General features: G+C 41.1%; 1 protein-coding gene across 3 annotated transcripts in view; it reads right to left on the reverse strand.

Annotated features, from left to right (window-relative positions):
* Nucleotides 1–870: 870 nt before the first annotated feature.
* Nucleotides 871–14,816, reverse strand: part of LOC127640560 (calcium and integrin-binding family member 2-like) — a 45,684-nt gene continuing 31,738 nt past the window's right edge. For 2 of the 3 annotated variants that reach the window (XM_052123183.1, XM_052123184.1), the window contains one exon: nt 5,729–6,288. In XM_052123183.1, coding sequence (XP_051979143.1) covers nt 6,129–6,288 — 160 coding nt within the window. In that variant the 3' untranslated portion in view covers nt 5,729–6,128. Of the gene's footprint in view, nt 1,735–5,728; nt 6,289–14,816 lie in introns of those variants that run through there. The other variant, XM_052123186.1, reaches the window with a different exon arrangement.

Here is a 14,816-nt window from a genome sequence, read left to right on the forward strand (position 1 = left end):
AGGGATCTCAAGATGTGTTCTAATTATTAAACTATATTTAACTTGACACAGTGACAAAAACATTTTATGTTTATGATGCAACGCACCCGAGACGCTACTCAAGCATGTCTGATGCTTGTTGAAATTGACGGGTCCTTAAACAAGCCCTCATAATAAATCTCCCAACTGATTGACAAATTCACTTGTGAAATGGATTGCTGTGAACTGTATGCCAATGATTGACTTATGATCAATAATATGGTAGTAAACAATACATTGTATTCTAAAGCCGCTTTTTGTATTGTCTGATCAATGATTAACTCTTCTGCCACAAGAATGTAATGTATCTGTATATTATATATATATATATATATATATATATATATATATATATATATATATATATATATATATATATATATATATATATATATATATATTTTTTATATTTAAAGATTAAATATTGTATGTTAATTTAACTTCCAAAATGTTGCCTACATTTGATTTGCTGATTGTTGTTGTGTATTAGGCATTTATATCGGCCATCCTGCTCTATCGATATCAGTATCGCCATTGGCCATTGAAAACCCATTTCGGTCATACACTGATCTAGTGCTATAACTTCAAATGAGGCATCAAAAGTTTATCACGGTCTGTCTTTTCAATCAATGGCAGTTGATAGCAAATCTCTTTACATTTTTAAAATGGACCCAGAAGTATCATAAAATGAATCCATGTGACTCATACATCATATTCCAAGTATTCTGAAAGTTGTGCGTTCATTAGTGCATGAGTGAAGCTTGTTGCTGGTGGCAGACGAGATTTTCACATATTTTTGTACATTTTCCCAATCAACCTCATAAACAGATACACTCAGTCAACAATCGACAGAAAACCGTTTATTAAAAGTTAAGTCAAATGCCCTCTATCACATCATATACTGAAAAAAGTCACAGATTTGACGCAAACACCTCAAGTTTAGACAGAAGGGATAAAGGAATTGCAAGCAGAACAAATACATGGCGAGTGAATGACGTGTATAAGACAATTAGAGAAATATATGATGATAGAGCCCTTCATTCAACTGGAGAACATTGAGATATGATTGTCATCATGTTCCAGTTCAATAAGCAATTAGATAGTTTTGAAATGGCAAAGCTGCAGGGACATTAGGGAATGGGAAAACAATCTAATTCATGCACTTTATGGAGAAAGATTGCATAGCTGTAGAAAACAGTGTCTCAGTGACATTGATGTCAGTGCTGTGCTTTTTAGCCCTCTCTCTCTCTCTCTCTCTCTCTCTCTCTCTCTCATTTTCTGGTTGTCCACTGTCACTTTCAGAATGGACGATGTCCCATGATTTACTTGATCCCAAAGCCGAGTCATTAGATGAAGGAGAGCAAGTCAAAATTGTGTCCAATGTGCCACATATATTGTAAGACTACGTAGAACATTTGAAGGAGCACATTTGATTAATTGTAGTCCTCAACTAGGTCAAATCCACAAAGAGTTTCCTCTCTCTGAAAACACAAAGGGATCTCTGAAGTTTTCCACTGGTGAAAAGAAAAATGCACTTGTCAGTAATCCTCAATGTCAAGTGGGCTTCCAGTGCAAAAATGAAAGGAAAACAATTGTAGACATTTATCCTCTGATGTGAACATGTCTGTTCAAGGTGGATTCAAGTCCTGGATCAGCCTAGGAACCTCAGGATGGGTGTCTTCCATTGAAGCCATTTAGATTCGTATATGGAAGGTGCTGCAGTATAGAAAAAGGACAAAAGAGAAACTGCATATTAGATTACAGATAAAAGCACATGAACCAAGAATGAATTTGGCCCTTTCATACCAATGAAATGGGATAATTTTTCATAGTAGTGACCCAAAAGTGAAAAAAAACATAGGATATATTTTTCAGGATATATTATTTTTATAGTCTTATCCATTTTGGTTGATTTTTCTCGAAAGGAAATTCTCAGCATGAGAATGAAAATGGAGCATAAAACTTATATTAAAAAAAGTATAAGAAAAGAACTGAAAAAAGGAGCAGATAGCTTTTTATGACATTTTGATAATAGATAGAGTTTATGTTAAATTAGTTTGTTAAAATTAATCTGGAAATCCACTTTTATCAGAAAAGCAAAATAGCACATCCAATCCAATGAATATGCAACACCATTGCAGTTCTTTTGGGAAAACACAACAGATTAAAACAAGATTAAACCCATTTCTTGAAGCACTCACAATATATAATTATGGATGCACCAATTTATCGGCCAAACATCGGTATTGGCCGATGCCTATCTTCAAATATGATGTCATTCACCGATGGCAGTGGCCGATGCATTGGTTATTTGCAGTCGATTTGAACAGTTCCCAACCCAGCTGCAGATTCAAAGAAGATCCAACAGGTGGTACTATAATACCAACACCAAAGTGTTCAATGCTGGTGACTTTGAGATAAGCATTTATTTATTTTGTCTAGTATGAGTAGCAATCATGTAACTATTGGCTAAAGAATTTCTTCCAGTAACCGTTCAGACAGATGCATTTTCACACTAAAAAAGCAAAATACACCACAACTAATAGAGAAAAACGCAGAAGTCTCAAAACGCGTTTACATATGTTGAAGTTTTTTTACCTTGACACGGCGTCTAAAAATACAGTGCTCCCGTGAGAGATGCTAAAAACACAGTGAAATGTGACACAGTTGTTAAAAGATGTCCATCAAGCTAATGTTTACATGGAAAACGATTGAAAAATCGCACGAGCGGATGCAAAAACACAATCAGTTTGAACAGCCCCTTGTTCACATGACACAGTACTAGATGAAGTTTCTTAAAGTTACCTCTCAAAAAGACAGATTTTTGTTTCAGTTGACAGTAGGTATATTTACATTGTATCCAGCACTGTATTCATAAATATCCAAATGATTCAGAGAGAGTGCTCTGGACGAATTGTACTTATTCACAAATCTATTTAGACCATGTTGCAAGCCCATTTGGCTAATTAACTGAAAAGAACCAACTCAAAAGAATTACGCATTCGCAAATTGGGCATTGCTAGAGCCAACAGAAATACGGGGCACATTTCATGAATGGTGAAATATTCTGAGTAAATATTTCTCATGTCAGTCAGAGCATTCATGGTATGCACAGTGCATACAGCTTGCAAAAGTATGGGAAGGTATTTCCTAAGAGGCCAATTTTTGTTTTGTAAAGAGGCCCATGTTCAGCACCATGCTACAACCTACTGTAATTTTGTGCTTAATGGAAACACAAGAACTTTGTATTCTGTATGAAAAACACAAGAGCTGAAAGATCAGCCAATTTATGTTCATATTTAGTAATTATTTATCTTTGATATTTTATTGCTTTTTACATTTAAATGTAATTACATTTCTGTTTCACAAAAACAATTTTTGTTGGGCTATGTACTGAAAAATTCTTCTCATTGAGTAGCCAAATAAGTACAGCCAAATTGTTATTTTAAACATCATATCGGCCCAGAATTTCATTTCAGGTGCATCTCTAATATAAATTACCTTTAAATCCCACAACGATTGTGTTTGAGAGGTGAGATTTAGAGGTAAAAATTCCTGTTCAAATGCTGAATCATGCAGACACTGTTGTGCTGTTTATTTTGCAGACTAATAAAAAGCTTTTCACAATTAAAAAAGAAATATTCTCGTTATTATGTTGGGTTAGCCTATATGTTATTCTACTTGGTTTAAACCAAGAACTCCTAACTCCCACTAACAATTTTTTTTAACAATAACTTCAAGAGCTTTCAAAGCTACATCCACCAAACCTGGTACAAATGTTCAGACTTTTCTGGAATAGTGTGCCACTGTGCCATGTGTTCTCTAACTGACGGAGAAGACTAACGGAATGCTCAAATGGCCAACGGAATGCTTATTAATTCAAACTCTAAAAGTAATTAAAAAAAAACATTACAATGTAAACAAATCCATAGAAGGCCTTTAATCTGCTTAAAGTCGCTGTAGTTGTGTTCCAAACGACACACTGTACACTTTACACTTCCCAAATATACTGTGCACTCAGCCATGTAAGTATATGCATTTTCAAAGTGTAGTATGATCCCAAATGGAACACTTAACGTTTTAGTTTTTTTTTTACTATTCAGGAGTTTAACAGCTGACGGAAGTGACGTTTCAGGTGTTGTCACTAACTTTAGCGCATTAAGCAGGTCGCACCATAGATGTTATATGATGTCTATGGGTCGCACACCGGGCGCGTCTATAAAACAACTGTTTTCAATGAAGGTATGCACGCCGCCACTCGGCGTCTGTCGTCGGGTCCCGGCTACGACTCCGGACGCTGCTCAACATTCTGCAGCGCACCATGCATATTTTCCATTAATTTCAACCCAAATAAATATAAAATTACATAATTATTACTCTGGGGTTGTTCATTCTTGAAAAGGGGAAACACCTTGGTAACTTTTGTGTGTACTGTTTGCCACCTGTACCGCATCGACGTGCCCTGTGTTTGATATGTGCCATGTCCCAGACACGAAGCAACACGGCGTGGCGCTTCTCGTCCAGTGTGCGACCGCCTTTAGCCAACCTCAGTTCAACACTTGTATCGAACATATTCACACAGCTTGGGGTGATGGTAAAGCATTCCACTAACATTTGTAAGGTGCTGTGTACACTGAAGCTTTGCTAGCTGCTACATTCTTCATTATTTACAACTGTTTTGCCAGACCTGCAGGCAGGTAACTCCACCCCTTCCGCAATGGACGGTGTTACAATATATTTAGTTCCTGAGATATTTGGTTCCAGTGGGCGGAGCACATATGAATATTCATGAATTACCCTGACGTGCGTATTGAAGTTGAAATTAAAATGTTAGCGCACCCCCGTCATGACTCAAGTTTAACTTGTCTGAAGGATTATTTTGAAAAGGTTATTAAGTTTCACCGTCGAACGAAGTATGTAATAACTACAATATTCATATTTTCGTAACAGTTTGCCGTTTGTAAATGCAATATGTGTTTTGATTAGTTTTGTGTCCCTGAATACAGCATTTACTGAATTAGGTATTAGTCAAAATTAGAGTACAAAATAGCAAACTTTAGCAAATACGGTAGTCTACAGTTATTGTGCGTTGTTATACTTTAATATATATCATTTTGTATTTCCATTGATATCATTAACAACAACATCTAAATTAAACCTGCCGAAGTATCTGTGATTTAATAAAAATGTGTCTGTCACTCTTTATTTCTTGCTCATTTTGTAAACACACACACACACACACACACACACACACACACACACACACACACACACACACACACACACACACACACACACACACACACACATATACTGTTTTGGAATGTTGTTTGATGATAGCCTCCAACTTTTAGTGATCCATGGTGATGTTCTGACTTGTGTTTAACATACTGATTCTGTCCTCACTTTACAGTCCTTTTCCTCAGTTAGAAAATTTGCAAACTCCTTCACACATAGGCTTGTGGGTGAACTTTCCTTTTATTCAACATCACATTGAATATATTGAAAGAGAGTGAAACTGTAGTAAAAGGATGGAAATAATTAATCTACTTGAATCTCTAACAACACCGCTCCAATATGAGTTTTTGTTTTGTTCTTTACATGGTTTTAATATTTCATTACTAATAGCTATAAACCATAAATACAGGAATGATCAGAAACACTTACAGGCAATGCTTTCTATAAGTGATCACAGAATGAATGGCTTCAATAGTCTAGCTGTGATAATAATATAAGCACTGAACTTTACTGAATAAAACTGTATCAGAATGTTTGCTGGCAACCATTTAAAAGACTGCATGAATAGGTAAATAATTAATAGTGACTAGCAAGCAATAAAGCATTAAATAAATGATTAAATACATAATCCAGAACAATAATCAAGTCTCATTCACAGGTGTTCTTCTCATTTCTTATTGTCAAGTTAGCCTATCTATGTACAATGACAAAATCATCTGCTGCACACACAAAAGGCATGCTGCACCAATTCTGGCCTTCTGTATTATAAGTTATATAAATATTAGTCACATGAAACAATGTTACCAAAGCCTAAAAAAATGGAGGAAGCAGTCAGAATGAGCATGGCTCTTCTTGGTAAGATAATGAAAGCTTCAAAAACATTGTATGAAATTAAACACAGGAATAGCGAGTGCCCCAGAAAATAGTTTATTAAAATATGGCCTTGGCACATTGGACAAATTAAACAGCCTCCATAATTGCCTGGATAACATATTGCCAGTGGTGCCAGCCACTGCAGCTCTCACATTCAATCTGAAAGAGATAATGACATTGACATCACATGAGTATGAATTTATTCTTACAAGATCATGTCAGGTTAATACACATTTGAATTTTGTAAAGCAAACTGAAATTCCAAATTAGTTTTCATATGAACACACTAAAATGTCCACTCACAGTGTCTTCTGTGAAATCATATATGTACCAAAATACTAAACACAAATCTGCCTTTTGTAGAAACTAGTGCATCACAAATGCAAAACTAAAACATAACAGTCATAATATTGGTAATGATAACATATGTACTATTTCCTATCATCCCAATAAAATAAAATAAAATAATAATACAAAATATTTTATATATATATATATATATATATATTTTTTTTTTTTTACACAGCTCCGCACATGACTTGGGGGAAAATGGTATATCGTGGCCATGAATTAAGAAATTGTTCCCACAGCTTATTCATAGACATCTATGGCTGCTGTTATGAACAGAGGCAAGTTCCCTTCCGAGGGAACTCGCACTGCGTCGTTGAAAACGACTCTTTGGGGAACGCTCCTCAGCGTGCGCCTCTGAATTATGAATGAAACTATTCCAATCTTGATTGGTGTTGCGTCATGACGTAACATGTGACGGCATAACCGGATGCATAAAAGTGACGCCGGTACACACACACATTAGCTTTCGCTCTTCAGCAAGCGCTCTATGTTGAAATTGTTTGTCTTATTTGGTGTTGTTTGTCTGATTTAAAAATATTATGGCCACCGAACAGTTCAAGAAGTGCGTACACCCCTGCCCTCGTTTCATTACGGGTAGGGACACGCACGCTTTATGTGTGAACTGTTTGGGAGCGCAGCATGCACAGGCAGCTCTCGAGGGATCTGCCTGTAAAAGTTGTGAAGCACTACCCATGAGAGTGCTGCGCTCCCGGTTGGCGTGCTTTGATGAGCACGGTCAGGCTCGCGTTCCCCACGGTTTTGGTCCCGCGTCTGTTGAGGCAGCGCGGCGATTGAGATCGCGGGGTTCGCAGCGGGAATTTGCAGATGAGAATGAGACTGCTGCGGCACTTTCTCATTCTTCGTTTGAGGATCCCGAGCCTACTGTGAGTGGTGCAGAAGCCCGCGTCGCAGCTTCTTCTGCCCATGATCAGGTCCCGATGCTTGAGCTCACTGCTTCCGAGGAAGTGGATATGCTCAGCATCAATGCGGATCTGATCGTGAGCCAAGCACGCCAGTTTTTGGCCAAGCTTATGAGGAGCTGATTGAGGTTGTGACGCGTGCTGTGGCCAGACTGAATATCAGCTGGCCACAAAATGAGCAGGGAACGCAAGTTGAAAGCAAATTAGACGTGCGTTTCCTGCGGCACAGATCACAACCTCAGCGCCGGGGTTTGCCGTTTTTCCCCGATCTCCACAAAGATATCTAAAACGAGATCGTGGGGTAAACCGTATTCGTCCCGTATCTCCAGCCCCAGTGTTTGATTACAGACGATGTTTTGGGGGCACGGGATATGGGCTAAAACCCCGGCGCTGCCTAGTAAGCCCTGCAGAGATACATCTGCTTTAATAAGTAGGGCTTACATGGCGGGACACAATCGGTGTTGGTTTCCCGCCGTCTCTGACGCTTCGGGCCACATCAATTTCCAGCGAATGCACACCGTGCCGTTCGTGTCAAAAAAATAAATAAAAAATATATCAAAAAAATAACAAGCATCAATTGTGGTCACAAGAACCGTATCGACTAAATCCTGCCGGTCTCTCGCTTCAGGAAGTCGGGAACAGTGCTCGAAAAACACCCGAGACCAGCTTCGAGAGGCTGGTTCCCTTAGTTGAAGCTTTGGGAAAGAGGTCCTACCGAGGTGGTAGAACCTCGGAGGGCTGTCCCCCCCCCCCCGCTGCAGAGCAACCGCGGTTGCTCTCGCAGCGGAGTCCTTAGGAAATCGGTGTCGGTTCCCGCCGTCTCTGACGCTTCGGGCACATCAATTTCCAGCGAACGCACACCGTGCCGTTCGTGTCAAAAAATAAAAAACAAGCATCAATGGTGGTCACAGAAACCGTATCGACTAAATCCTGCCGGTCTTTCGCTTCAGGAAGTCGAGAACAGTGCTTGAAAAACACCCGAGACCAGCCTCAAGAGGCTGGTTCCCTTAGTAGATTTTGTAGAGGCATGGAATCATCTTCCCAACATATCTGCATGGGTCCTGCATATAATAAAATCAGGGTACAGACTGCAGTTCGGGCACCGCCCCCAAATTCTCTGGGGTGGTGCAGACTACAGTGGTTCCGGAGCAGGCTCAGGTGATGGAACAAGAAGTGCAATCTCTGCTGCTGAAGGAGGCCATAGAACGTGTTCCTCATTCAGACAGGGAGTCCGGTCTTCACAGCCGGTACTTTATAGTTCCAAAAGAGGATGGGGGGTTGAGGCCGATTTTAGATCTCAGAGTTTTGAACCAGCCTTTGCCATATTCGAAGTTTGGGGTTGAGACTCAACACAAAAAAGAGTGTGTTACAACCATCCCAGTGCACAACGTTTCTGGGTGTTGTGTGGGACTCGGTTACGATGCAGGCACGCATGTCTCCTGCACGTATCGAGTCCATTCTGGCGATGGTGTCCGGGTTAAAGCTAGGCCAGGCCATCACTGTAAAGCAGTTTCAAAGACTGCTGGGCCTCATGGCAGCGGCATCCAACATTATACCTTTGGGCCTTCTACACATGAGGCCACTCCAGTGGTGGCCGAAAGCCAAGGGGTTTTCCCCCAAGGGGAATCCATTTCGTATAATCAGAGTAACGCGCAGGTGCCTTCGTTCTCTGCTAATATGGAAGAAACCTTGGTTCCTGTCCCTAGGGCCAGTGTTGGGAGCGTCATGTCGCTGGAAAACCGTTTCGACAGACGCCTCCCTCACTGGCTGGGGCGCGGTCATGGACGGCCGCTTTGCCAGGGGTCTGTGGCAGGACCATCATCATTCTTGGCACATAAACTGTCTAGAGATGTTGGCTGTGTTCAGGGCTCTGAGGAGCTTCCTTCCAGACATCTAAGGTTACCATGTCCTAGTACATTCGGACAATACATCAGTGGTAGCTTATCTGAACCAACAAGGGGGACTCAGATCGCGCCCTCTGTGCAGACTGGCGCATCAGATAATTCTTTGGTCCCAAGGGAAAATACTGTCTATCAGAGCAATGTATGTTCCGGGGGGTTCAGAATCAGGGAGCAGACATCCTGTCGAGGCAGGGGCTGAGGCCCGGGGAATGGAGACTTCATCCAGAGGTGGTGAAGTCGATAGGGGACAAATTTGGACCATCGAAAGTGGATCTATCCGCGTCTCGAGGGACGTCCCACTGTCCACTTTGGTTCTCCCTCTCACATCCAGCCCAACTGGGGTTGGATGCCATGGTACAGGCCTGGCCGAGGCCTCGCCTGTACGCGATTTCCCGATCACTCTGCTCCCGGGAGTCCTGGAAAGGGTCCGCCAAGAGGGCATCAGTCTACTTCTGGTTGCCCCGATGTGGCCGGCCTGAGTATGGTTCTCAGACATAATTTCACTCCTGATAGCTCCGCCACGGCAAATTCCTCTGAGGAGGGATCTGTTGTCTCAGGCAGGGGGCACAGTTTTCCACCCTCGTCCAGAGCTGTGGAAACTGTGGGTCTGGCCCCTGAGGCGGTTCAGTACCTAAATGCTGGTCTATCAGCGGGGTGGTTGAAACCATACTTAGCTCTAGGGCTCCGCCTACTAGGAGATTATATGGCCTCAAGTGGAATGTGTTCTCCACTTGGTGTAGAGAACATGAATTAGATCCAGTTAACTGCCCGGTGGCTTCAGTTCTGGAGTTTCTTCAAAATCGCTTTCTCATGGGTCTCTCCCTTCCACACTTAAGGTGTACGTGGCTGCCATTTCGGCTTTCCATGCACCACTGAGTGATGGGAGGCACCAGCTGGTCATTCGTTTTCTCCGTGGTACATGGAGGATGAGACCGACAACCAGGTCCAGGGTTCCTGCCTGGGACCTGGCGGTGGTTCTCGAAGGGTTATCCCTGGCCCCCTTCGACCCCTTCAGTCGGCTTCACCCAAGGACCTGACGCTCAAGATGGCTTTTCTCTTAGCTATTACCTCTCTAAAGAGGGTGGGAGATCTTCAAGCCCTGGCAGTAACACCAGCTTGCTTGGAGTTTGCCCCTGGCGGAGTTAAAGCCATTCTGCACCCGAGACCTGGCTATGTGCCTAAGGTGCCTTCTAACACGGCACGGTCTCACGGTCCTGCAGGCTTTTCATCCTCCACCTCATGTGTCGGCAGAAGAAGAGAGGCTCCATTTGCTCTGCCCTGTCAGAGCTTTGGGCATTTACCTCGAGAGGTCCTCTTCTTGAAGGAGGTCGGACCAAATGTTAGTGTGTTTTGGGTCACCTAAGAAGGGGCTCCCTGCCTCGAAACAAACCATTAGTAATTGGATTGTTCAGGCTATTATCTCGGCCTACAAGGTGCGTAATTTGCCTTCACCTTTGGCCATAAGGGCTCATTCAACTAGAGGCATGGCGTCCTCTAGGGCTCTCTTATCGGGAGTGCCCCTCCAGGAGATCTGTGAGGCAGCCGGTTGGGCTACCCCACACACTTTCATCAGGTTTTATAGTCTGCACCTCCCTAGTACGCCTGGCGCACGTGTGCTCTCGTTCTAGTTGAGTGCCTGAGTTCAGTTTCACTCTAGGGCAGGCCTTTATTCGGTGCTTGGCCTAGTGGGCATTCGCTCCCCAAAGAGTCGTCTTCAACGACGCAGTGCGAGTTCCCTCGGAAGGGAACGTCTCGGGTTATGACTATAACCCTTGTTCCCTGAGAAGGGAACGAGACACTGCGTCGTCCTGCCATGCCCCTCAATGCCTGAGAGCGGCTTGCTTCATCGCTAGGCTAATGTGTGTGTGTACCGGCGTCACTTTTATGCATCCGGTTATGCCGTCACATGTTACGTCATGACGCAACACCAATCAAGATTGGAATAGTTTCATTCATAATTCAGAGGCGCACGCTAAGGAGCGTTCCCCAAAGAGTCGTTTTCAATGACGCAGAGTCTCGTTCCCTTCTCAGGGAACAAGGGTTATAGTCATAACCCGAGACGGTTTCTCGATATTGTTGCAATTTAAGCTTTAACGATCATCTTCACTAACGTTTATCATTATTTTATGATGGAGTAACGCCTGTTTCCAAAACCAGCACGTACTGTAGATCGCTCGTTATCAAGTAGAAGGATATATATATTTTACACAATCACTACTTTCACATTCATCAGATGTGCATTTTAAAATTTTGCTCTGTGGGTCGAGATTAAAGCTTCCAGGATTAGTGAAGACAGCGGAGGCCCTGTGTATGGTCCTGCTAATGACAACGAGCATTAATTGAATATAAAGTGGTTCAACATGTTATTGCTGAGTGCAAAATAAGGAGACGCGTGGAAGCTGCGCTTTAGGGACATTCACCAATCAATGGGAGATCTGCTCTTTACTCCCAAATGTGATAACAGTTACAGCAATGCTACACAACATGTGCGTAACTACACAACGTGTGGTGCTGGTGAGAGCTCTCTTGTGTGTGAGAGAGGAAGAGGAAACGAGGATGAGGAGCCAATATACTGTACAGACGATATTCATGCAAAGCAGCAAGTCATTGTCTTTTTTCCTTCTCTCTCTGATTTTACAGTTCTCTTCAACAATCATGCCACCACTTTGTTGTTACCAACTAGTCCACAAATACTTTAATTTGTTAATCGGTTCATCCAATACTGACTAACCATTTTATGCATTCATTATTATTATAATTATTATTATTAGACTTTTCTGTTAAAAAATAAATAAAATAAAATGTGTGTATACTTATATTAAATGGGTTTAAGTGTAGCTATAGGTGTTTAAATTGTATTAGGTGTAATTTCGCGATTGTCCTGCAGGGGTTTGCATAAGTCTGTGTCCTTACGATGTTCTTAGCACTGTACGATTACTCCAGAGCACTCGCTAATCTACGAGCATTTTCAAGTACTACTTAAGTTACAATGCAAAGGGAAACGGGCCGCAAAACTAAGATGCATCCTAAAATGGATTCTACAATCTATTTATGCTTACGATGCTATTGGGTAACGAGGCCCAGTCCAATTGGTACTGATCACTTTGACCAATATATGTCCAGGAGTTTGTTTTATAAAAATTTAAATAATTTGGAAATACTGACAAATATGGAAATTGTTTGTAACCTTGTTGAGGCAAGCGCTGAAATGTATGAACTATTACATAATTAAATTAAAGAAATAATGATGGCTTTAGTAAGACGGAGTTTCAGACGTATTGATGCTCAGTCATTGAAATTAATGAAAGTGATGCACTAAATGCATCAACGTGAATGTACTCAATGTGAATCATAAATGATCTCACGTAGCGGAAGTTTTGTTACTTTGGCTGGAAACTGAACAAATGCACACAGAACAGGATTAAAATGACGAGCATCAGTATTGAACTACTCATAAACCTATCTAAATATTAATAGATCATTTGGTTTGAGTTTACAAGAACTGCCTTGTAAAAAGATTATATGCGAGCCGATTTGAACTAGCCATTGGAGGAAGGAAGAAGAGGAGGAGGAAGAGAGAGGAAATCTCTCATTGCACACTCTCCTTTAGCCATATTTTAATCATTTATTTAGGCATATATTTAAGTTTTGAACTGCATGGTTATATTACTAACATATGACTACTTAAATAATTAGTTTAATAAGAGCATATCATCTTTCTATTGCAATTACATTTATGCTTATCAAAGTAGGCTAATCGCATGTGCAGACTGCAGAGACTGCCTTTTAATTTCATAGCGATTTTTTCAACACATTTTTATCAGTCAATCAATCAATCAATCAATCATTCATTTCTAAGGCACATTTAAAAACAGCAAGTGCTGACCAAAGTGCTGTACAGTACACTAAGAATAATAAACAGTAAGACAATCACACACGTTCACACAAAATTATAACACAAACATATATCCACCTACACAGATCTAAGAGATGATTTAAAAACATCAACAGTAAGAAAATTACAAACAACACAATCGTGTACACACAAAATATAACACAAACACATCCACCTACTCAGATCCAAAGGCTAGATAAATGAGTCTTAAGAGATGATTTAAAAGCATCAATAGTGGAACAAGATCTGATATGAACTGATAAATTATTCCAAAATAACTGCTAATGAGAAGGCACGGTCAACCTTGATCCTCTGAAATAGTTTACCATAGTTTACAATGGCTTTCTAATTATCAAAATATATGAATACAATTCATTAAATGTCCCATTGTCTTAATAAACAGTGAACGATGCCAGAAACCACTGTGGCATGGGGGCGTGGTCATGTGTCGGTCTGCGGGAGAGCGGTAAGGCTCATCACCTGGGCCGTAATTATCTCTAACACCTGACTCTCATTATAGTGATTGCGGAGAGAGACCTGAAAAGGCATGCCAGAGCATCAGAGACAGGTGTTCACGCCCCCATGACACATACCTGATGCTCTGGCGTGCCTTTTCATTCTGCCATCAGTATAATGAAAGACAAGTGTTAGAGATAATTACGGCCCAGGTGATGAGCCTTACCGCTCTCCCTCCACACTCGACCGACACATGACCACGTCACATCAATCTTCATTGGTTTTGCTTTCATTTGAACATGCCAGCACGCTTGCGTCATGCGAGAGGCAGCGTGAACTGGATACCCTCATGGACACAATTATAGTGAAGAGGACTTAAACATTAATCTGTTTCTCACACAAAGTGATCATTTCACTTTAGAAGACATGAATTTAACCACTGGAGTCATATGGATTATTTTAACTATGAATGGCTGTGCTTTTTGCAGCTTTGAAATGCTGATCACCATACACTTGTATTGTATGGACCTACAGAGCTGAGATATTCTTCCAAAAATCTGTTTGTGTTCTGCTGAAGAAAGAAAGTCATACACATCTGGGGAGGCATGAGGGTGAGTAAATGATGAAAGAATTGTCCTTTTTGGCTGAACTATCCCTTTGATTGACATAATGTTTTTGGCATTCTACTGTATATAGAAGTGATGTAGGCATATTCAGACACAGAGATTGTTTGAAGCTGAGTTTTGCTAACTCCACCCACAGGAATTATAGATTACGGTAATGCATAACCAAACTAACCAATGCAATTTCCTCCACTTAGAACAGTACGTAGTGCATGTGCTTTAAGTCCAAATACATGACTACTTATGGCATGCTCGCGTACTTCCTATGTAAGTGCATTACTGTCAGGGATGTAGCAAGGAACTTTTCCCATTACCTATTTAAAAAGAAAATAGTTTCTAATTTGTTGTTGGCCCATAGAATTGTTACCACCATTCACCCCACTAGCTACGGCCCTAATTAGTGTTAATGTTTTTTGTTCTGAGGGACAGAGGGACCAATCATCAGTATTGTCTCTGATAATTGACATCATGCCACAATGATGTCTATTAAATAACTCTGAATATTCCTTTAAAATAACATGCTGACACATTTGGGGGGCCA

The sequence above is a fragment of the Xyrauchen texanus genome, chromosome 49 (assembly GCF_025860055.1).
Source record: "Xyrauchen texanus isolate HMW12.3.18 chromosome 49, RBS_HiC_50CHRs, whole genome shotgun sequence".
Classification (NCBI taxonomy): Eukaryota; Metazoa; Chordata; class Actinopteri; order Cypriniformes; family Catostomidae; genus Xyrauchen; species Xyrauchen texanus.